The following is a 22,761-nucleotide window of genomic DNA, read 5'->3' on the forward strand; positions in this document are numbered from 1 at the left end:
AGAAATCCCACTCGTGGATGTTTACCTAAAAGAAACGAAAACATATATACCCTAAAACACTTATGGAAGAATGTCCATAGCAGCTTTGTTCCTAATGGCCAAAATTTAGAAATAACCCAAATAGCTGTCAGTGAGAGATTGAATAAACAAATCGAGTTATTTTCACAATGCAAAAAGGAGCATGCTCTTGGTACTTAACAATATGGGCACACCTCAGAAGCATTATGCTGAGCCAAAGAAGCCAAACACCAACAGATGTATACCATAGGATATCTATCATTTATATGAGGTTCTAGAATAGGCAAAAACTAATCTAGGGTTTAAAAGGTGGTTGCATCAATGGTTGTCCCAGTGGTGGTGAGGAGTAGTGGAGATTGACTGGGAAGGGGCACACGAGCACATTCTGGGGTGATGAAAATGTCCTGTGTCTTAAGGTATATGCAGTGGTTCACCTGCAGTTTGTTGAAACACAGCCAACTGTACACTTAAAATCTATGTATTACACTCTTCTGTAAACTGTACTTCACCCTGACTACACATATGAATCATGGGGGTAGTTTGAGAAAATATTGATGGCAGAGTCCCCTCTCAGAAATTCCAGTTGAGATAGTCTGGGGAGAAGCCTGGGCATCAGGAATTTTCAAAACTCTTTGGGTGGTTCTAACGCACAGCCAAGGTTGAAAACTGCTGTGTTGAAACTTGCCAAATTCCGGCCTCAGGCGTGTGGACCAAATGGTGGGCTGAGAGCCAGTCCTACAGAGGCTTGCTGGCTGCAATTTTAGCAAGCAGAGAACGATTTAGGTTAGTAAAGTGGGTATGGATCTGTGTTACTGAAAAGGTCAGAATTGGCGTTGATTAATTATGCTTTGGTGTCACTAATGTACCTAACTAATACCAAGATCAAGCTACCATCTTCTCAAATGCTTTGTCAATTGTAATACAACAGTAAGGTATTAACATTGCTGTGGTCTTTGCTTATTGTTTACCACAGTATTGAGTATATACATGATACTTAATGAGTGAATTCCTTAATGAGGTCCAGATCGTTGTCTTTGTAATGTTTTCATTGCCAAATTGGACTTGTTTTGAACGCTTTTTCTGAAGTCCTTTCTGCTTGGTGTCTTTTCCTGCTTTGCTTGCAACATTTTTTTTTTCATTCTTTTAAATATCGTTGCCTTTGCTACCACTGTCACTTTCTGGAATTCCAGAGATTAGGTTCAAAGTTTAAGATAAGGAGAAAATAGCTACAATCCACAAAATAGAATTTTCCTTTGTAAAAGGACCTACTTATTCTGCCCCCTGAGCTGTTTTTCTAGTAGGTGACGGGTTTTGGCAAATGAACGAGAAAGTTGATGTTTTCACACTCCTCCTTGTGGCCAGCACTATGCAGGGGATTAAGGGTGTATGTAGTTTGTGACTCTACAACTTTCTTTTCTGTGGACAGTTAATGTCCCTGACTTCACTGACACCCATATGTGACTCACTGTTAATCTGCCAAGACACTGTGGGGCCAGCAGGGGACAAATAGTAAATTACAGAGCTGTCCTAAAGCCCCTGAGGAGAACCCAGGCCACCAGGTAACTTCTTTGGACAAGGAATGAAGCTTCACTTCAGTACCACACTCTGCTATAGCTCAGCCCATGTCCCTTTCCCTCTCAAACAAATATCTGCACACTCCTAAGTAGATTTTCTGATTGTAAGTTAGCAAGTACAGTTTTTGGTTTAGAGAGGTTTTTTAAAAATGCATATACCCCTAAGAAGATTAACACAGTCAGTCATACTAATCTTATATAAATTTATTAAATCAAATGTTTTCTATTATAATATCCTATTTGGAGATGTTATGCACTAAGAAAATCAGCGGGGTGGGGGGCAACTTGGGAAGAAGTAGGGAGAAACAACTCAGCTAGACAGAGGGGAGTTGGGCAGACACAGGACATTTTGATAGAGGTTCCTGGCCTCAGATTATAGGAAAAAGTCAAAGGCACCATTTTCTTCAGTGTCCTCCTTGGCTCAGATGGACGTGCCTCCCTCCTTTGGAACTAGGATCCGTATGTCTCTACTTGCTGCTATATATATCCAGGCTCAGAGACCTGGGGATGACAGGATAAGATAGTCTAGGATGTAGAGGTGAAGAAGGTCAGGGCATGGGTAGCAAAAGGAACAAGCAGCATGATCGTGCACAGAGAAATTTCTGGTTGCACCTGACCACACTTACATGTTCGTAGCTGTGAGATACCACCTGTGTTTGCTTCAGACATCCGTATATCTGGGTTTTTCCCTAGAATGCCAGAGGGTTCAACATGAGCATCCCCATGCCTGGACACCCAGTGAACTTTTCCAGCGTCACCTTGGAGCAGGCCCGCAAAGACGTGGAGCACCTGGAGCAGCTCATCGAAAGCCATGATGTCGTGTTCCTGTTGATGGACACCAGAGAGAGCCGCTGGCTCCCTGCCGTCATTGCTGCGAGCAAAAGAAAGGTAGAGTGTGTGGATCCTGGGCTCTTGTTTCTGGTTGTGACTTAATGTACCATCACCCTGGAGGGAGAGGTGTCCTCTGTCTGCCTTCCTTCCAGAAGAGAGATGTGCTGTGTGTGACCCAGTGACATGGTGCCAAAGGGCTTCGGTACGTGCTGTCTTTGCCTCACGCACCACCATCCAGTATAATAGTTATTCTTTACTATTTAATTTTCATAGGAACCTTTTGAGACACTGTATCTCAAAGGGATATTCTACTTACATTAAAACGTAAGCCACCTGGGTGGCTCCCTTGATTGGGCATTCAACTTTGGCTCAGGTTATGATGATCTCCTGGCTCAAGAGTTTGAGCCCTTCGTCAGCTCAGAGCCTGGAGCCTGCTTCAGATTCTGTGTCTCCTTCTCTCTCTCTGCCCCTCCCCTGCTCATGCTTTGTCTCTCTCTCTCTCTCAAAAATAAATAAACATTTAAAAAAAATCTTTTTTTAAACATAAGCTCCAAGAGGACAAAGACGCTCTTATTTACTCTTTGGTCAGTGACACATTCAAGGGCCAACAGTAGTGAATGGTTAAATAAATCCTAGTACATAAATGTGATGGAATAATATGCAGCCATGCACAACGTGTTTTCAAAAACTTTAATAACATGGAACATACCACATTATGTTAAATAAGCAAGATATGATATTGTATATATTTAATATAAATTGTTTATATAAACACATACACATTTGTATCTGTTTGAGTGAGGAGGTCGGGAGGGGAGGCAAGAAGGGAGAAAGGAAGGGAGGGAAAGAGAGATCGGGAGAAAACAATGGGAAGAAATACCCCCAAATTATTAGTAATAAGTGTTTGAGCCATGAGATTGTGATTTTTTTTTCTGTTACAGTTTTTCTTTATTTTCCAACTTTCTTTATAACCAGAAATTTCAGGGAATAAGTTATAAGTAAGAGAAGTTCTTCTAGTACAAATGAGAAAACAATCATCCTTAAAAATCTGCATAGTGTGTGAATCATATCTCAGTGAAGCTGTTATAAAAAAAGAAAATCTATGTAGGCGTGTCAGATGATAGCATATGGTGGAAAGAATGAGGTTGAGAACTCTCTAGACTTGGTTTGATGCATTTACCTCTTACCAGCTAAGTGACCTTGGGCATGTTAGCGAGCTGACTGCTCTGACTTTCAGGATCCTCATCTGTAATTGGAAATGTGTGCTGGGAGTTTTAAATGAAACCAAATGAGATAATTATTGTTAATTACTGGTCAAGGGTTTTTTGTGTGTGTGTGCACTTAATAAATCCTCAATATTGGGTAGCTTTTACTAGTATTAGCTTCCAAGACTCTAATTATACTCATACGCAATTACTTATAAAATAAATTCTGAAAGTTGACCAAGTATGAAATTAGCCATGGCTTAAAATATAAGTGTCTCTTAACTCTAGACTTTTATTCCTTGAAATCCACAGCTTGTCATCAATGCTGCCTTGGGGTTTGACACATTTGTTGTCATGAGACACGGCTTGAAGAAACCTAAGCAGCAAGGAGCTGGGGACTTGTGTCCTGGCCACCTTGTGGCACCTGCCGACCTCCTGGGCTCATCGCTTTTTGCCAACATACCCGGCTACAAACTTGGCTGCTATTTCTGCAATGATGTGGTGGCCCCAGGAGATGTAAGTGGATTTCTCTGTGCTTCCAAATATTTCCTACAACTGTCTTGTCCACCGGGACAAAGAGGCCCGACTCTCTTTTATGACTATTTAAACACTGTCTTTTAACAAAGAGAAGAATTCTCCAATTTGGGGGGTGACATTATCCCACCATGAGCCTTGATTGGCGTCGTCAACTGTGCACAGCTGTTCCTTGTTCACTAATATAAACGTAGTGACCAACCACTTTTGTAGAAAGCCCAGCAGGGAAACTGCAGGATAGACTGGTCCCTGGAAGCACTGTCTCCTTTGAAGAGAGCATTAAGTAAGGGGTCTGAAGACTTGGACACTGCCTCATGGGGTGATTCCAAATAAGGCTCTTACACTTTCTTTGCTTCTGCAGAATCGGGCTGGGCCCCTTATAAGGTTGTTAGATTTAGCAAGTGAAAATATATGGGCTTCCCAGTTAACTTGGAATCTCAGGTAAACAATATTTTAGTATAAATTTGTCCCATGCAATATTCAAGACCTGCTCATACTAAAAAAATATTCCTTGTCTATCTGAAGTTCAAATTTATCTGGGCATCTTGTGTTTTATCTGTCAACCCCAGTATAAGGGAGGGAAGAATACTCTCCCTGACTACTCATAGTGCAAGGTGGGTCAAAAGTGAAAGTGCTCTGAACAGTAAGCAGTACACTGTTCAAATGTAAGATTCTGCCTATAGTGTTAGTGCCTCCACACAAGGCACAGTCTGTAGGAATGGTCTCTTACCAGAACAGATCATCATTCACAGTGAAGCAAAGCATAGGTATCTCTCTACCCTCCTCTTCATTTTCCCCTTCTTTTAAAACTTGTTCCTGAATAACTCCTACCTCTTTTGGATGACTGGTTTTTATGGCCTCCCAGTATAAAGAAAAAAAGATAAATATTCTCCATGTGAAGAAGGCTGACTTTATGATCTTCATCAGTGGTATTATACAGCTGGTCCCATTATTTCCTCATTATCAACAAGTAGGATTATGGGTCGAGTAAAGTTGTTCATAAGGTGAAAATTTCAGACTCAAAATTATCCCTAACAACCTCTTAATTTGCCTAAAGGTGGAAGATCAGAATTTCTTTAGTTGCAACTAAAGACGATTTGTGTTTGAAGCCCTGTCATAGCAAAACTATTTGTACTTCAGCCCAGGGGTCACATTCAGGGGGACACAATGCCCACACTGTGAGAGGCACATAGGAACTGAGGACTGCAGGAAAGGCATGTTATTTGTTGTCCTGCCTCACAGGCACTCTGAGGCATTGGCTCAGTTACAGTGGCAGGGCAGAATCATTTGTGCTATTCAAATGATTATTCCTCTCCATGTCTCTGTTCCTCAGCTATCAAGCACAGTAGGATTGAATTTGAATCAGTTAAAAGAGCATATGGTGCAACTCCATGTATGAGGCAGTTAGGCCCCTAATCTTTACTTTGTTCATAACTATTACTCCTTTTTAGCATATTACCTCAGTTACCTAAGTTATGTGTTTTGTTTTTCTTGGTACTTACAAGAGATGATGTTATTTGAGGCTGAATGTTCTTTGCCCACAGTGAGTGAGTATCTGGTTATGTTGTATCTCTTTATCACGGACGAGTTTCATGCTTCAAACAGCGACAGTTGAGTGGACTAGAACTTTGAGCACACATCAATGATTCTTTCTCTGTAGTCAACCAGAGACCGGACCTTGGACCAGCAGTGCACTGTGAGTCGTCCAGGACTGGCCATGATTGCAGGAGCCTTGGCAGTGGAATTGATGGTTTCTGTTTTGCAGCATCCAGACGGGTGAGTTTACTGTTTAGACATGGTTATTTAAACAAAGAAAGCTTTCGTGTCTCCCTTGGCCTTTTCTTGGCCTGACTCTTCTGAGCATTGTGTTGTTCTTTCTGTCCTCAAAAACACAAGACTGAAAAGCCTGGTCTGATTCATTGGCCTGGGGGGAACTTGTCATGTGATCTTTGGGGCTACATCTCTGCATCCTTCTGGAATTGACCTCTCCTGGAATTATTTGGTAACTGATGATAAGGAAAAATAAACATTTTGGTGGGGGCCTTTGGGACCTTCATGCTTTTATTCTGTTAGTAGGTTTTAATCTTAACTGTGAACATTTTGTAAGACAATGCATGAATCCCATGTGATAGAAATTGCACTGGGCTGTATGTGACATCTTCAGTGATACGGCCAAATGGGACTTTATTTTGCTTACGCAAAGGCAGCAAGAAGCCTAGAGGCAGGCAGTCTGTAGCTGCTACCAAGGCTTTGTTATGCCATCAGGGACTCAAGTTCCTTCTTATTCACTCAGCCACTCTTAGCTTTCTTCCTATGCTTGTCACCTTGTGGCCACCAGATGACTGCTTCACCTCCAGTGTTGCTTCTGTGTTAAAGTTAAGAACACATGTCAGCTTAGCTGAGGTTCCCCTCTTTTATTTTTATTTTTGTTTTATTTATTTATTTTTTTTTCAACGTTTATTTATTTTTTTTGGGACAGAGAGAGACAGAGCATGAACGGGGGAGGGGCAGAGAGAGAGGGAGACACAGAATCGGAAACAGGCTCCAGGCTCTGAGCCATCAGCCCAGAGCCTGACGCGGGGCTCGAACTCACGGATCGCGAGATCGTGACCTGGCTGAAGTCGGACGCTTAACCGACTGCACCACCCAGGCGCCCCATGGTTCCCCTCTTTTAAAGAGCTTTCCTGGAAGACTCACCCATTGATTCTAACCCCTGTATCACATGGCCACCCTTTGCTGCAGGGAAGACTGACAAATATGATTGTTTTGCTTGGGCATATTACCTCTCCAAAAAAAGTTGTGGTAAGATAGACATGGAGAAGGGTATTGGATAGGCAAACAGCAGTGTCTGCACACTCATTTTTTTAAATTATGCATATATTTTAAGCCCCAGGAGAGATTATTATATAGTTGGTATTCATTATTTTTGGCTAACATTTTCCTTTTTTGTTACTTTTCATTTCCTTTTGCATCTTCGAGCTTCCAGCCAAGGCTATTACTCTTCTGACAGAAGAATGCCTTTTATTATTAACTTCAGGAATGCTGTGAACAAGATATTTCAATTTTTGTCAGTCTGAGAATGTCTTTATCTTCATTCTTAGAAGATATTTGTGCTGAGTGTAGAATTCTAGATTGGTGGTAATTTTCTTTCAGCACATTTAGAGTAAAAAACTAGTGTTTCTGGCTGCTTTTATTATTGTTGAGCAGTTTGGTGTTTATCTCACTGCTGCTCCTTTGATACAGTTTGTTTCTCTCCCTCTTTCCCTGCCCTGAGTTGCTTTTAAGGTTTTCTTATTGTCTCTGGTTTTCAGAAGTTGGACTATCATATACCTACTTCTGTATTTATTCTGGTTGTGTTTTCTAGTGCTTCTTGAATCCATGGCTTGATGCTTTTCATCTGTTGTGTAAAATTCTCAGCCATTATCTCTTTAAAATATGACTTCTGCCCCTTTCTGTCTTCTTTCCTTTTGAGTCTTTGATTACGTATCAGAATTAACCTATGCCCTTTTCTGTATTTCCCAGTACTTTGTCTTTCCTTGCTTTAGTCTGCCCATTTGCTTTTGGCTTCCAGTTTGCTAATTCCTATTTCTTCTGTATCTAATATATGTCAAGCCATCCACTGAGTTGTTTTTTTTTTTTTTATTGTTTATTTATTTTTGAGAGAGACAGAGCATGAATGGGGGTATGGGGGGCAGAGAGAGAGGGAGACACAGAATTCGAAGCAGGCTGCAGGCTCTGAGCTTCAGCATGGAGCCTGACTCAGAGCTCGAACTCAGTGAGCTGTGAAATCATGACCTGAACTGAAGTCAGAAGCTCAGCTGACTGAGCCACCCAGGCAACCCTGAGTTTTAATTTAATTATTTTATGTTTCAGTTCTAAAATTTCCATTTGATCTTATTTTATACATTTCCTGATCTCTACTGAAATTGTGACTTTGATCTTTTTCATTACTTGAAAACACTTTATTGTGTTTTTAAGTCCTTAATCAGATACCCCCATTATCTGGATCTCCTGTAAGTCTGTTCCTCTTGTCTATTGGTTTTTGGGTTGTTTATTTGTTTTTTGGCTTTTGGTTATCTATTATCTCCTCCAATACCTGGTATTTTTTCTTTTCTTTTTTTTTTTTTAAACAAAACCTTTGTATTATGGAAAACTCAAACATACATGAAAGAAAAAACATACAGAAAATAATAAATGCCATTATATATACATACCATCCAGCCTCAACAGTTACTGACATATGGCCAGGCATTATTTATCTATACAGCTATCCACAATTTTTCTCTTCCCATTGGCTTATTTTAAAGCAAATCCAAGACATAGCATTTCATTCATAAAAAGGTATCTTTTTATAATACCTTATGATATAGTGTCCCTACTATTTTATATATAAAGACCAATTAAAAGTGATGCCTTCATATTACCTCATATCCAGTTAGTTTTTAATTTACCTCAGTTTCTCGAATCTGCTTGTTGTTGTTGTTTTGCTTGGTTATTTTTGAATGACTACTGGACATTTTTTATGAAAAATTACAGAGATGGTGTGATTTACATTTCCTTCTGGCAAACTGCTAGGCAAAGTGGATTAGCAGTACTAGAACTAGAATTAGGGCTTCTCTATTTCTGATTCATTCCCTAGGATGTAGCCCACCTTGTTTCCAGCCCAAAGCCTGGCATATTTTCCATAATTTTTCCTTATTGTCAGACCCCAAACTCTAGTTTTTCCTTCCAGTCCATTTGTCTGTCCATATAACTCTTCAGCCTCTGATCCTATAGCCACTGCTTTTGGAGGTTGGCAATCACTCTATGACAGAAAGCTCCCCTTTGCAAATGCCTTGTTTACCTCGTGGGCTTCTCTCCTCTCACAGATCTTGGCTCTGCTATTCTGCTATTGTGACAACCTGGTCTACCAATGCCATACCATTTTTTAAAAATATATTTTTTTAATTTATTAAACACTCATAGTGTAGTAAGCTTGCATGTGAGCATAGAGAAATGAGCAGGCTGGTGTGTTTTGCTTCAACTCGACCTTGGCTTTTTAGTAGTCTATATGTTTACCATACTGTATATATGTTATATTAAAGATACAAAACTTGGCACAATTGTGATCTGCTCCAGGCAAGAAGACCTTGCTTTATGACCTACAAACAGTAGATTCATCTTGTAATAAATAGAAGTGAGACAAAATTAATTAAAAAAATAGAATCAGTAACTGTTTTAAGGTTTATTTATTTTTGAGAGAGAGAGAGACAGAGACAGAGCACAAGTGGGGGAGGGGCGGGGGGGGGGGACACAGAATCTGAAGTGGGTTCCAGGCTCTGTGTCAGCACAGAGTCTGACATGGGGCTTGAACCATAAACCATGAGATCATGACCTGAGCTGAAGTCAGACCCTTAACCAACTGAGCCACCCAGGTGCCCCAAATCAGTAATTTTAAGAAAGAAAGAAGGAAGGAGGGAAAAGACGAGAAAGGGATGGGGGAAAGAAAAGGAAAGGAAACAAAAAAGAAAATAAATGATTGAACACTTGAAGATTCTCTCCATAACTGTCTAAGGTTCTGCTGCCACGTGCAGGCTAATGAAGGCTGACTGAAGCCAAAAGGACGTTTATACCTGCCTATCTGACAAATACACTGTAATTTGTTTTATTTGTCAGGTACTCATATAGTGCTTGCTTTGTTCTAGGCACTGTTCCGGTCACTTTGCAGGAGTAACTCATTTAATCCTTATAGCAAACCTATTAGGAAAGAACTATTATCTGACCTGTTTTTGATGGGAAAATTGAGGCACGGGGAGCCTAAATTGTTGAAACTTACATAGCTGGTAAGTGGTAAAACGGGCCTTTCACTCAGCCAGTTTGGCTCCAAACTCTGTTTTTAATCACCCTGCTATACTGTTTGTAACACAGGCAGGAGAGAATTGAATTTTCAAAAGATTTGTTTTTCCAATTTTCAGAAATTAACTTGAATATTCTATTGATTTCATGTCTCAAGGGTGTTTTTTTTTTTTTCTATGCAAAATCAAAAAGACGACCTGTGTACAGTGTTGGCGGCATACGTAGCTAGTCTGGGTGCAACAGAGTTAAGCGAAAATAAACAGCTTTTTTTTACTTCCTCTCATCTCTGTCATCCCCATGGGCTACCCCTGTCTTCTCAGTGTCGTGTGGCCTCCTGACGGGGCATATCTGGGACCAAATCTTGGAGAGATGATTCCACGATTCCTTGATGTGACCCCTCTCTCTCTGGCGTTCACCCTGGTTGTGGGCAAAACCAGGTCCTATGTCGCGTGTCTTCTGTATCGTAAGGAAACATCTCACTGTTGTTCGGGAAGGAGTGCGTTCATTCTCCTTCCCAAATAATCCCTCACTGTTCTGCCTCACAGTAGCATTCATATCACCTCAGTTAATTAAGGTGGGAAAGTTTTCCATTTCAAAATTTCAGTACAGAAAGGTGCCACGGTTTTTGACAAGACTCTCTCTCAGAGTCAGGGAGTTGACCTTAATCGACTTATCATATGCCAAGCATTGCACTTGGCAGTTTTTCCAACTTATTCCTGATTTAGTCCTCATAACTGTCTTGTTCCTATTTTATAGTTAATGCAGTTAATGGACCCAGAGCACAGAGAAGTTAAGCAGCTTGTCTGGGGTCACAAGCTCTGGCCTTTCTGACTCCAAAAATTCATGCTGCTTTTTTTTTTCTTCTTCTCCCCTCTTCTTCCTCCTTCCCTCCAGCAGAAATTAGGTTTTCATTAGCTCTCCCCCTGGCCAAATCGTCCTCACAGGTGTCAAACATAAACTTTCGTTAAATGAGTGGCTCTAATTGTTTTTCTTTTCTCAGGGGCTACGCCATTGCCAGCAGCAGTGATGACCGCATGAATGAACCGCCAACCTCTCTCGGCCTTGTGCCTCACCAGGTTAGTGATCTGGAAATGAAGGCATAATTCTGGACCCGGTCCCAGCACTCAGAGGGAATGCATTTGGGGTCACTTGACCACACCATCAGCTCAGCCCACCGCTTTTCCACACTTCTTATCCTCTAGCTGCCCTTGAGTTTCAGTGGGTGCACTTTAAGACCACCTACAAGGTATCCCATTCTGTAGGATGGCCGTGAGGAGAATTCATGAACAAGCAGCAGCATCCAGCCTTTGATGCATTTAGCATGTTGACCAAAGGTCTCATAATGGAGAAGCAAGAACAGACTTCGGAACTGGCCAGACGGCAGTTTAAATCCCAGCCCTACAGTTATTAAGACGGCCTTCCTTGGCCAAATCCCTAAACTTGTCTGAGCCCCAGTTTTCCCATGTATAAAATGGAGACAGTCATACTGACCTCACGTGGTAGTTGCAGAGACCAGAGATGGTCTGCAGAGGGCTCAACAGTGGCTCTGGCATGTCACAGGCCCTCAGTGAAGGGTGCTTGCTATTTTTGTTGCTGTCATTTGTTAATATTATTGACTCCCTAGCTACATAAAAAGCCTTCTGGGTATGCATGGGAAAACCACTAGAGGTGTCAAAAAATCGGGTTTCTTTTCAGAAAAAGAATCTGAAGTGTCATGAAAGAAGATCCATCGCATAGAGAGGGAAAGAGAAAAAAAGTAGTGGAACGAAAACTCAAATTCACGTTGCCTCGCCAGTAGTTTTGTTACTGTGTTTTTTGGAGGAATGAAGACGTATTCCAATCTCACTTTTTGGAAGTCATTTCTCTAGGCACCATACGTGTATTTCAGTGTGTAAGAGGAAGGCTGACCCCTGTGAAGGGGTGATGGCACCCCACAGTCCTGTCTTGGGGTGTGAGGACAGGCTCAGAGCTGAGGGTGAGAGCAGCCCACTGAGCCCACATTTGTCTCCGCCTGCCTCCCCACCACCTGCCTCCTGTCCTCTAGGACAGCCCTGTCATTTTCCATTTGAGGATTTGAATCAGAAGAGAGGACATTATTTGCCCAAAGCCACAGACACAGGCAGTGGATGAGCCAAAACCCACACCTAAACTTGCACTCCTACTGGTGTCCTTCGTGAGGTTTTGTGAGTGAAACTTCCCTGGCCTGCCCGATGGGAGCGTTCCCTTCAGGTCACTTCTCCAGCCCTCCTGCACTAAGACATCCATCAGACACCTTGTGTTAGGTCACTGACCCTCCCCGAGCTTCAGTTTCCATATCAGTAAAAGCAAGTGCTTTACCTCGTGTCCAGGATTATGTCTGTTATGAGGCTTTGTAAACCATAAAGCAGTGCAAATGTGGCTTTTCCAGTCTGCCTCACACAAGGTGCCATTTATTTGACATGAATGTGTTAATCTTTCTAGAGAGACATTTCGGGTAGGACCCAAAAGACGCTGTAGTAACCCTCCATCAGAAGGAAGCCGCCCTCCAGAGCCGACCCCTGTATTTATGCTCTTGAATCTCCTTCGAATCCCCACCCACTTCCCCTCTTCACACGTCTCCAGTCCCTTTCTTCTGACCTTGAGATGTGCCCTCATCTCCTTTGTAGATCTAGTACTGAGAAGGGCCTTAATTAAATTTTCAGTCATGCCCCTGCACTTCTTTCCTTCTTTAAGTCCTTTATGTTAAATCATGGTGGTTGTAGTTTTCTCAGTGCTGAGGCCAGAGGGCAAAACAGTCCCTTTATTGAAGGGGTCCAGCGTCAAAATGCATGTGCCCATGTTTTTAAAGTACTATGGCAACTAATCCCTCTCAGTGTCATTTACCCCCATTGAGCCTCACAATTGTTTGTCATTCACCGACTCTTCTAGTTCTTTCTCCTCGTTTTCAAATGTCTGAAGGATTATTTTGGTTGTTGGCCATCTCTTCATTTGGTCTTTTCAAAGGCTGAAGAATAACCCAGCCATATATGGAAAAAGCCCAGTGCTTGTGGGTGATTAGTTGCTTACATTATTTCAAGTTTCAAGCCTTTATTTTTAGCTACTATCTAAAAAAGACAGTGGAGAAAGAACTTTAAAATTAATCGGGGTTGTGTGGTTCCTATTTATAGGCTTTAAATTTCTTCTTCTTTTTTTTTTAAGTGGAGTAAGTCCATTTATGCAACTGTGTTTTGATTAGGAGAACATCGTTTCCACAAAAACACTGGGCTGTGTTGCAATGCCCTGCTGCAGACTCAGCACTTCCCTCCTCCTTTTCCTGGCTCTTCATATTTCCTCTTGGATAGGAACTTAGTAAACCCCTTTTGTGTGTTTTGCATACAAAGAACAACCCGTGAGTTCCCTGGGCTCCTTTTTTTGTTCCCCAAAGGAGAGTGTGTGCTAATTGGCCCCTGTGGAAGGAGCTGTAGTAGAAAAGTGATAGCCCTTGGACAGGAATCACAAGGGCCCCCCACCAGCAGCTCATTGTGTAATCTGGAGAAAGTTGCTTAACTTAGCCTGTGGGCTCTGTGTCTCTGCTCTCCATGTCAGACTGGGGAGGCATGAGGATTACTTAGTTGATCTGCCCGTGGGACCACAGGCAGAATTTGGCCCAGCCAGAGATTGGCCAAGTGCAGGAAAAGGCTTGATTAGGCTCTGACATGGAGTGGTAGTCAGCCCGGGGCGGGGGGGGCGGGAACCTCTGATTGATTTTGAAAACCATGAGAAAACCATTTGAAGGTAAGAAAATAGGCTTACGGGTTTATTCTTTTTTAAAAGTGTCTGGCCCAGTGTACATGGACGGGATTCTGCAAGCAGCCAGCAATAAGTGTAGCCCTCTTTCTGTCTGTAAAGACAATGATTTTGGCAATTTAAATCCTCATTTTATTGATGTATAAAATGCATCAACTCATACAAATCATTAAGTATACAGCTTGGATTATCACAAAGTAGGCACCATTTATGTACCCAGCACAAAGATCAAAATAAAATGTTATCAAGCATCCCCAAAGCCCCCTTTGTGCTTCTTCCAATTATTATTGCATCCTTCTTACACACAGGCAAGCATCTCTTGACTCTTAACACCATGGGACACCTTTGTCTAATTTTGGACTTTCTGTAAAAGAAATAATATAGTATAGTGTCCTCTCTGGAGCCTGGCTTCTTTTGTAGAGAAAACTTTTTCATTGCAGATCTTAGCATAGTATTATTCATTTTGCTTCCCATTAAGTGGGATCTTAAAAACAAACAAACAAAAAAAAGTTGTCTTTTCCTGGCTCCTGGGTGGTAGCTGAGTTATTAAAAAGTTAAAAAACGGTATAGGCCACTCCTGATATCTCCGGGAAGTGACGGAAATTGGCAGCCTGTGGAGCTGCTGATCATTTGACTGGACCTCTGTCAGAAAATGAAAAACAAGGTGGCAGTCCAGTAGTCGTCCAAACACCACAGTCATTAATACAGCAGTCAGCTCTTATCCCACTTGTGGACCAGGCAGTTCACATTTTTTGTCTTTGGGTGAATGTACTCTTGGCTCTCAAGTACTGATGAATAAAGACCGTGAATATGTATGCCCTTCCTAGGGGTTTGGACTTGCCAACCCCATGGTTCTCTTGGGCTCTTGAATTCTTTCTTTTAATTACTTTCAGAAAAGCAGAACAAAGCCCAAACTAGGGCAGGACCCTGGGAGAGACCTGGCCTGGGAAATCTCGGAGACAAGTGTGATAGAGAGCTGGGGTCGCTAGCTATGCCTTGGGCTGCTAGTTATTTGGCCTGTCTGCACAGGCTGTGCCCCCACAAATCCTCAGGCCTTTAGCTTTTAATAAGCTCCCTTTGCTCGGAAATGCTTATTGCAGTGTGCCTCTGGGGATATGGATGGACTGACTGCTGAAGAAAGAGATTAAGAAGATAAGCAATAAAAGCCCATTTCCTGAGAGGTAGCCCAAGAAAGGGAGTTTCCTTCCCCCACTGTTTCTATACCCGTCCAATTGATGATAATGGGAATGGCAGGAAGAAGGGACAGTCTAAATGTCTGGTGTTTCTCTATATCAGATGTTGTGGTTTGTGACCTATCCATCCTCCCAGACCCCCTTCCATTCAGCTCTCCCATCAGCAGATGATTTCCAAACACTGTGCCAGGCACCATGATGTTCACAGAAGTTCAGTAACTGGCACAAGGTCACCCAGTGTTTATCCCCTTTTGCTTTTGGAGTCCTCTAAGGTTGTGGATATACCCTACACTATTTGGATGTGGTAGGACCTGGTTCCAGCTGGAGGCCCCTGAATAGAAAGAGGGATCTGGTACAAGGTCTGACAATATCCGTGCTTTCTGTGTGGGGCCCTAGAAGAAGAGACGGGGATTGGCCTTACTTGGTGCATGACGGAGGGGATGAAGTACACGTGGTGCCAGAGCTCAGATGTGCCTTAGCATCTCTTGTCCCAGAGGACTGGGGCATAAGTTTACCAGTTCAAGGATGTTATTTGTGCCCTATGAGTTTTGCTCACCTGATGAAGCCGTCCTGTTTGAGAGGTCCCACGTGGGAGGCAGCCCAAAGGCTTTGTGATCATATAGATCCGATTAGAATCCTGCGTTTGCGTCTTAATTTCATTTACATCCATCCATTCTTTAGCTCCTATTACAAAAGGATTTGAGGCAGCTCTCATCACTTGTTGCTATGTGGCCTTGGACAGGTTACCAATCCTCTCTGAATTTCATATACCAGTAAAATTGGGATAATCACGGGGCACCTGGGTGGCTCGGTTGGTTGAGCGTCCCACTCCTGATTTCAGCTCAGGTCATGATCTCACAGTTCATGAGTTTGAGCCCCGTGTTGGGCTCTATGCTGACAGTGTAGAACCTGCTTGGGATTCTCTCTCCCCTCTCTCTCTGCCCTTCCCTTGCTCTCTCTGTTTCTCTCTCTCTCTCTCTCTCTCTCACTCAAAATAAATAAATAAACTTAAAAACATGATTGTCACTTCAATGTTTAAAAAAAAATGGGGATAATTATACAATATACTCCTGGAATTAATATACAGATTACATCACATTTATCAAGCACAGTTCCGGGCACATCAGGAACACTTGTAAATGTTGGTTTTATCTTTCTCTTTCGCTTTTAATTAAAATGGTAAAATGGGAGCTTCTGTGCTCTGCTAAAAAGGAAGTTACAAAGAATCTTCATAAAACTCTGGAAGCAATGAGTGTGTTGGGAAGGGTTGCAAAGACTGGCCAGCTCCATTCTGCAGGATTTTTCTAAGAATGATGCTGGCTTGTTTCCAGCTCAGTTCTTCTGTCCCTCGGTGACTCCAGTTTGATAAGGAGAGGTGGATCTTTGGGAGTCGCCGACGCCATTGTCTGAAATGAAGATGACTGTGCTATGCCTGGGGTTTTGTAATTGCCCAACTCCCCATTTTGACATTTATTTTGATTAAGACTCTTTTCAGCATCCAAGAGTGAGCTCTTGGAGTTTGGAGTTCATTTTTATTTATTCAAACTCCAAGCTCTAGAAGTACTGCCAGGCTTGCCGGAAACTGGTGTGAAGTCAAGGCAGCAGGTTCCGTTGTGGCTGTGCTGCGCCTCCTCAGAGTGGCTATTTGTCTGTGGGCGTTGGGTCCCTGCTCCCCATCGAGGCAAGGTGGGCTTGGAGCTCAGGCTGATTTCACTCAGTTTTGGCATACACACTGCCAGTGGTAGCCCAGAATGGAAGGGGCCCCTTTCTTCTCCTGATCTACTGACTTTGTAGCCAACTGGGCATAAACGACTGAAGATAATTTCATTTACCCAGGCCCTGATAGCCCCTATCTAGGTATTGTGTTTTTGGGTTTTGTAGGACTGTTTGTTTGTTTGTTTGTTTTAATTCCTATGGCCTTCTTTTTCCTTCTTCCTTTTTTTTTTTTTTTTTTTTTTTTTTTTACCTCCCCTATGCTCTGCAGCTGTCTTCCCCAAGCTTTGGAGCCAGAAGGAACAGAACTCGGAATCCTGGCTTTGCCATTTAGTGGTTGTGGAACCTTGGGCAAGTGATGCTATTTCCCCGAGAAAGTTGTGAGGGTACATTGAGATAAGTGTGCAAAAACACCCAAGAGCACAGGGCACAGGGATGGTATTCCCTCTTTCCTGTTTTCCATGTTATTCCAGGACATGCCTTCCCACACAGCTTGCAAGGCGGAGAGGGAGCAGCTGTTTTCGTGGAAGAGAGAAAGGAGAGGGGTTAAGCACTGTAGGGGAGGGACAGGAGAGGCAGAGAAGATGGGTGAGAAAGATGCTTGGTGAGTTTGAGGCCCTGCAGGGCCGCGGGCGTGCCAGTAACAGAGCTAGGAAAGCACAGTAAATAAGGTTGAGGGGAAGCAGTCAGGGATCCGCTGGGCCATTTGAAAGGCCTGGACCCTCACCCCAAAACAGTGGAAAGTCATGAGCTGGATATACCATGGTAAGATTTGGCTGCTGCCTGGAGAATGGACTGGAGGAGATCTAAGTGGGTCTGGGTATAGACTAGCCATATATATATACACATATATATATGTTAATATATGTATGTATATATATATACACTACATATATGTATATGTGTATATATATACATATGTATATATATACACACACATGCATACATACGCACACTGTATATATATTAGCTGGCCTTTATGTGGAAGACTGCCTAATCCAGGGGTTCCCGTGTCCAGCTGTGCCTCAGAGTCACCTTGGGAGCCATTTCAGAATTACATTTCCCGGCCCTCTTCCAGATCCACTGAGTGACAGTCTCCAGAGACGTTAGGCATTTGAGAACCACAGCTTCAGTCTATTAAAAATAAATGGCTTCTCGGTGTCATCCTATGGGACAAAACACAATTCTCGTCAAGTTAACACAGACCAAATCCTGCTCTTTGAACATGCCTTTGAGTTTTGTGCTCCCATCAACATGAGTTCGGTTTCCAGAAGGACCCTTGACACCTTGTCCCTAGCACACACCTCCAGCCTAAGCATGTGTTCTGCCTGTGCGCCTATGGAGCTAATTAGGCATGCACAGGTGTGCCTAATGATTTGGGCTGCCATCACCCACTGTGCTGCTGGGACCGCCCAGGAGGGAGGCCAAAGAGAGTTTAAAGGCCCTGCTCTGAGGCTTTTGCATATCTCCTGCCAGGTTTTTACTCCTGCTGATGAGGGGAGCCTGTCCTGCTCACTAGGCCCTGTCAGCCAAATGCAAACACCACCAAGCGCCTCACTAGGATTTGACCTGGGGGATTTCACCTCAGGCTGCTTTCACCCTTGTTGGGGCCTGTGGGCCATGAGAACTAAGGGAGCCAAGGAACCACAGTGGATCGTGTTTCTTCTAGGTTCTGTCATTCCCAGGTGGGCCTTTAAGGATTCAGGGGGTAGCAGTGATACCTCTTAGAGCTGGTTTGTGTGTGATTTTTTTTTTTTTTTTCCTAGAAGGCAATGCAGAAAACTGAAGCTGGAGATTATTTTGAGGATGGGAGACTGGGGGGCAATACGGACTTATAATTTTCCTTTGTGCCTTTCTGAACTGTTCTGAAAATGTTAAGATTATAAACAGTTTTTTTTTTAATTTACCCTTTTGAGGTATAATTTATTTTTTAATGTTTATTATTTTTGAGAGAGAGAGACTGTGTGAGTGGGGGAGGGGCAGAGAGAGAGACACACGCATGCATGCATGCATACATACATACATACATACATACATAATCCTAAGCAGGCTCCAGGCTCTGAGCTGTCAGCACAGAGCCCAACTCGGGGCTAAAACTCATGAGTTGTGAGATCATGACCTGAGCCGAAGTCGGACGCCCAACCAACTGAGCCACCTAGGCGCCCCTTGAGGTATGATTTATGTATGCTCATTTAAGTGTGCATTTTAATGAATTTTGAGTGCATACACTCCACTCGTATATAACCACTACCACTCCAAGTGAGATACAGAACATTCCCAATCACCCCCAGAATTTGCTTTGTGCCTTTACTTGGTTAATATCCCCACCCTCAGTCCTAGGCATCCACAGATCCATTACCATATGGGCCATTTAAATTTTTTCCTTATTCTTTTCTGTGTTGAGAGGAAAAAAACAATATAAACTTAAAAAATAAAATGTGCAGGGAAGCAGGCAAGGTTTGGCCCCTCTAAGGAATTGCTCTTACTAGCCTGAAAGCTAGGTGGAGAGGCCTATGTGTGTTTGTAAAATTAGCACTTTCCCCCTCTCAGTATTCAGAGGAGGTGATTTAAAAGGAAGTTAAATATTTAAATATTTTGTTTAAATACGAAAATGGGAGTAAATATCCTGTTGGAGTATGGGTTATTTTTTGTTGTTGTTTGCTCTTCTGTTTTCTGTCATGGGCTCATTGTTTTTATTTATAGGTAGAGTTAAATCTTTAAAAATAGTTCTTTAATGCCTGCCCCACCCCCATAAGGAAAGATTGACAGCAAATACTAATAATAGACTAAGAGGTGACAGTAAACTGTGTGCAGTCCCCAAAGTTAGAGAACTTACCTTGAGCAGTGTTGGGAGGCCTTACTTATTAGTTCCCATGTAGATGGGGAAATGACTTTAATATCATTTTATAAAGCCTTTTCATTTGAACATTATTTGGGATGTGGGCAAAATGAGGTGTGGTGGTGCTATCTTTAGAAAACATGGAAAGAATGAGAGGTTTGCTAAATGCTTCCATCTGTTTTCTGACATCTAACAGGAGATGTTGAGTGTTTAGAGCAAACCACAGGAAGGTGTGAATAAGGTTGGTAACCGAAAGCCCCTGTTTCACATGCTTGCCTGATGAGAATCACCTGGGGGCTCTTGTTAAGCATACTGATCCTCAGGCCTTACCCCAGGCCTTTTGAATCAAGTTCCAGGGGATTCTTCTTATCGGGCAAATTCAGAAAAATGCTGAATGAGCATAAGGCTTCCTATACCTTCTAAGTAGGCACACTTCTAAGTAGGAAGGTGATGGTGAGTTTTTCTCCGCCCAAGCAAAGGACAAATCCTTACAAACTTCTTGGATTGTGAATTGAGGACTGGCCTCTTAAATAGGTGTGAAAATATTTATAAGGATTTTGCCTAGGGTACCCGGATTTTAGATTTCTCTGCGATTTCTGTGCATGTCTAAGGAAGGGGCTAAAATTTTAAGTAGCAACCTCTGCTCTTTAAATTTTACACATTTCTTGTAAGCTTGAGGGAATGCAGAGCATATTGTGGAAGCTCAGTGCATTTTTAATACTGGGGATTTAAAGCATTGTTGACGGGGAAGGGCTTCAAATTGCCTGGAAAATGTAAATGGTGCTAAGTTGGAGTTTTTCTTGTGGTCTGTCTGGGACTTGTTTTCTGTGTATAGTTCAGATATGAATAATTTGATAGGCTTTGGGATTTTTGTGTTTTTGTCATTCATTTCATAATAATATGCAGTCTCTCTTATAAGCATATCACTGTGCCGTGGGCAAATGTATATAGTTCAAGCTATGTCTTGCCCTCTAAAAGCAAGAGAAAAAAAATATTTTTAAGTAATAGTAGCACACAAGCTGATTCTAAAACTCAGAGAAAGACTAATGATCCAGAATAGCCAAAATAATGTTGAATAAGAAGAACAAAATTAGAAGGCTCGCACTTCCCCAATTTTAAAACTGATGACAAAGCTACTATAATGAAGACAGTGTTGTACTATCATAAGGATAGATTTATAGACCAACAGAATAGAATTGAGAGTCCAGAAATGAACCTTTACACGTATGGTCATTTGATGACCATTCAACTGGAGAAGAAGAGTCTTGTCAATGAAATGCCGGGACAACTGGATTTGTACATGCAGAGGAATGAATTTGGACCCTTAATGTACAAAAGTTAACTCTAAATGATCATAGACGTAAATATAACAGCTAAAACTGTAAAACTGGAAGAAAACTTAATAATCCTCATGACCTTGGGTCAGACAATGGCCTCTTGTGTCCTCTTGTATATGACACCATAAGACAAAGCAGCCAAAGAAAAAATAAATAGGACTTCATGAAAATAAAAAGTCTTGTGCTTCACAGGACACCATCAAGAAAGTGAAAAGACGACCCACAGAAGGGGAGAAAATATTTGCAAATCTTATGTGAAAAGAAACTTCTATCCAGAATATATTAAAAAAAAAAAAAAACTCTTAAAATTCAACAATAAAAAAATCCAGTTTAAAATTTGGCTAAGAATTTGAATGGTCGTTTCTCCAAAGAAGCTATATTCATGGTCAAGAAGCACATGGAAAAATGTTCAACATTATTAGTCATTACAGAAATGCAGACCAAACCTCAATGAGCTACCACTTCAGACTCACTGGGATGGCTGTACTCAAAGAGACCGTATGAAGTGTTGACCCTGAAGTCAGAAATGTAATATGGTACAGTCACTTGGGAAGAGTTTGGCAGTTCCTTAAAGTGTTAAACATATAGTTACCATGTGACTCATTAATTCTTAAAATAATTGGAGTTACTGTATCTGCCCAATTTTGTAGATACCCAAAAGAAATGTTCAACTGTTGAATGGATAAACAAAATATGGTGTATCTATTTAACAGAATACTATTTGGCAATAAATAGGAATGACGTACAGATACTTGATGTAAAATGCATGAGAACATGCTAAGAACAAGAAGCCAGTCTTGTATGATCCCTTTCTAGGAAATAAGCAAAATAGACAAATCAGCAGAAATAGAAAGTAGATTAGTGGTTTCCTGGGGAAAGTGAAGAATGGGCACAATTGTTTATAGGTTCAGGGTTTCTTTTTGGGGTGATGGAAATGTTCTGAAATTAGATATTGGTGATAATTATTCCATGAATATACTAAAAGCCTCTGAATGGTATACTTTAAAAAGATAAATTTTATGGTACATGAATTATATCCCACTAACATGCTGTTTTTTGTTTTTTGTTTTTTAATAACTAACGGAAGGTATTTAGTGGTAAATATCAAAAGGAAGGATTCCAGATGATGGAACATTGTCTCTATGCTTGGTGCAGGTAGATTGAGGATTTATGAAAGAGGTGTGTTTGCATTGAGTGGCTTTTAAGGAAGATGAAGACTTGGCTATGTAGCTGTTTCCAAAAGGAAGAGTTCTGAGTCACAGAATTCAGCCTAAGATGAGGTCAGGAACTCAGGAATGTCTTTGGAAGTTCAGCTTGGTAGTTGTACGGGGCCAGTGAGAAGTTTCAATTTAAGACATAACTGGAAAGGCAGGATGGTCCCAGATGAGTGGGGTGGGGGTGGAATCTTGAATGCCAGCATAAGGAATTTTCTGCTGTAGAAAATTAATAAAAAGTGACACATCTTGGAGCTGTGTATTGGAAAAATTAATCAATGGCAGAATGTTGCATTAAATGGAAGGGAGAGAGCTCATCTGTGGAGATAACCATTAGGAGTCTGATGCAATTGGTTTGAGAAGGTTTTCCTTTTTAAAATTACCTGAAACTAATTGATTGAGCCCTGGGCCTTCTGATACCAACTTGGTGAATTTGAAAGGCCTCATACACAGATGTTATTTTTACTTCATTTCCTGGGAAAATGAATCACAGTTTCCTAGTAAAGAGCTGTCTGGGGGTGCTAAACAATAGTGTGTGGGCCCATGCTTGGCCAGTCCATTCATTTTGGTTTCTTTTTCTTCTGTTACTCACCACCTGTGTTTTTTGTTTTTATTTTTTCCTTTCCTGCCTTCCTTCCTGCTTGGTCTTCTGTCTCTCTTACCTTCAAAGCTTTCACCTTCCATCTGCAATCATGAGACAGTT

At 41.8% G+C, this 22,761-nt stretch overlaps 1 protein-coding gene across 3 annotated transcripts in view; it reads left to right on the plus strand.

Moving 5' to 3' along the window:
* ATG7 (autophagy related 7) overlaps positions 1 to 22,761 on the plus strand; it is a 247,225-nt gene that overhangs the window by 56,618 nt on the left and 167,846 nt on the right. For all 3 annotated transcript variants that reach the window (XM_045493810.1, XM_045493811.1, XM_045493813.1), the window contains exons 13-16: positions 2,286 to 2,480; positions 3,941 to 4,144; positions 5,823 to 5,938; positions 10,998 to 11,073. In XM_045493810.1, the coding sequence (XP_045349766.1) occupies positions 2,286 to 2,480; positions 3,941 to 4,144; positions 5,823 to 5,938; positions 10,998 to 11,073 (591 nt within the window). The remainder of the gene's footprint in view (positions 1 to 2,285; positions 2,481 to 3,940; positions 4,145 to 5,822; positions 5,939 to 10,997; positions 11,074 to 22,761) is intronic.

The sequence above is a fragment of the Leopardus geoffroyi genome, chromosome A2 (genome assembly GCF_018350155.1).
Source record: "Leopardus geoffroyi isolate Oge1 chromosome A2, O.geoffroyi_Oge1_pat1.0, whole genome shotgun sequence".
Lineage (NCBI taxonomy): Eukaryota > Metazoa > Chordata > Mammalia > Carnivora > Felidae > Leopardus > Leopardus geoffroyi.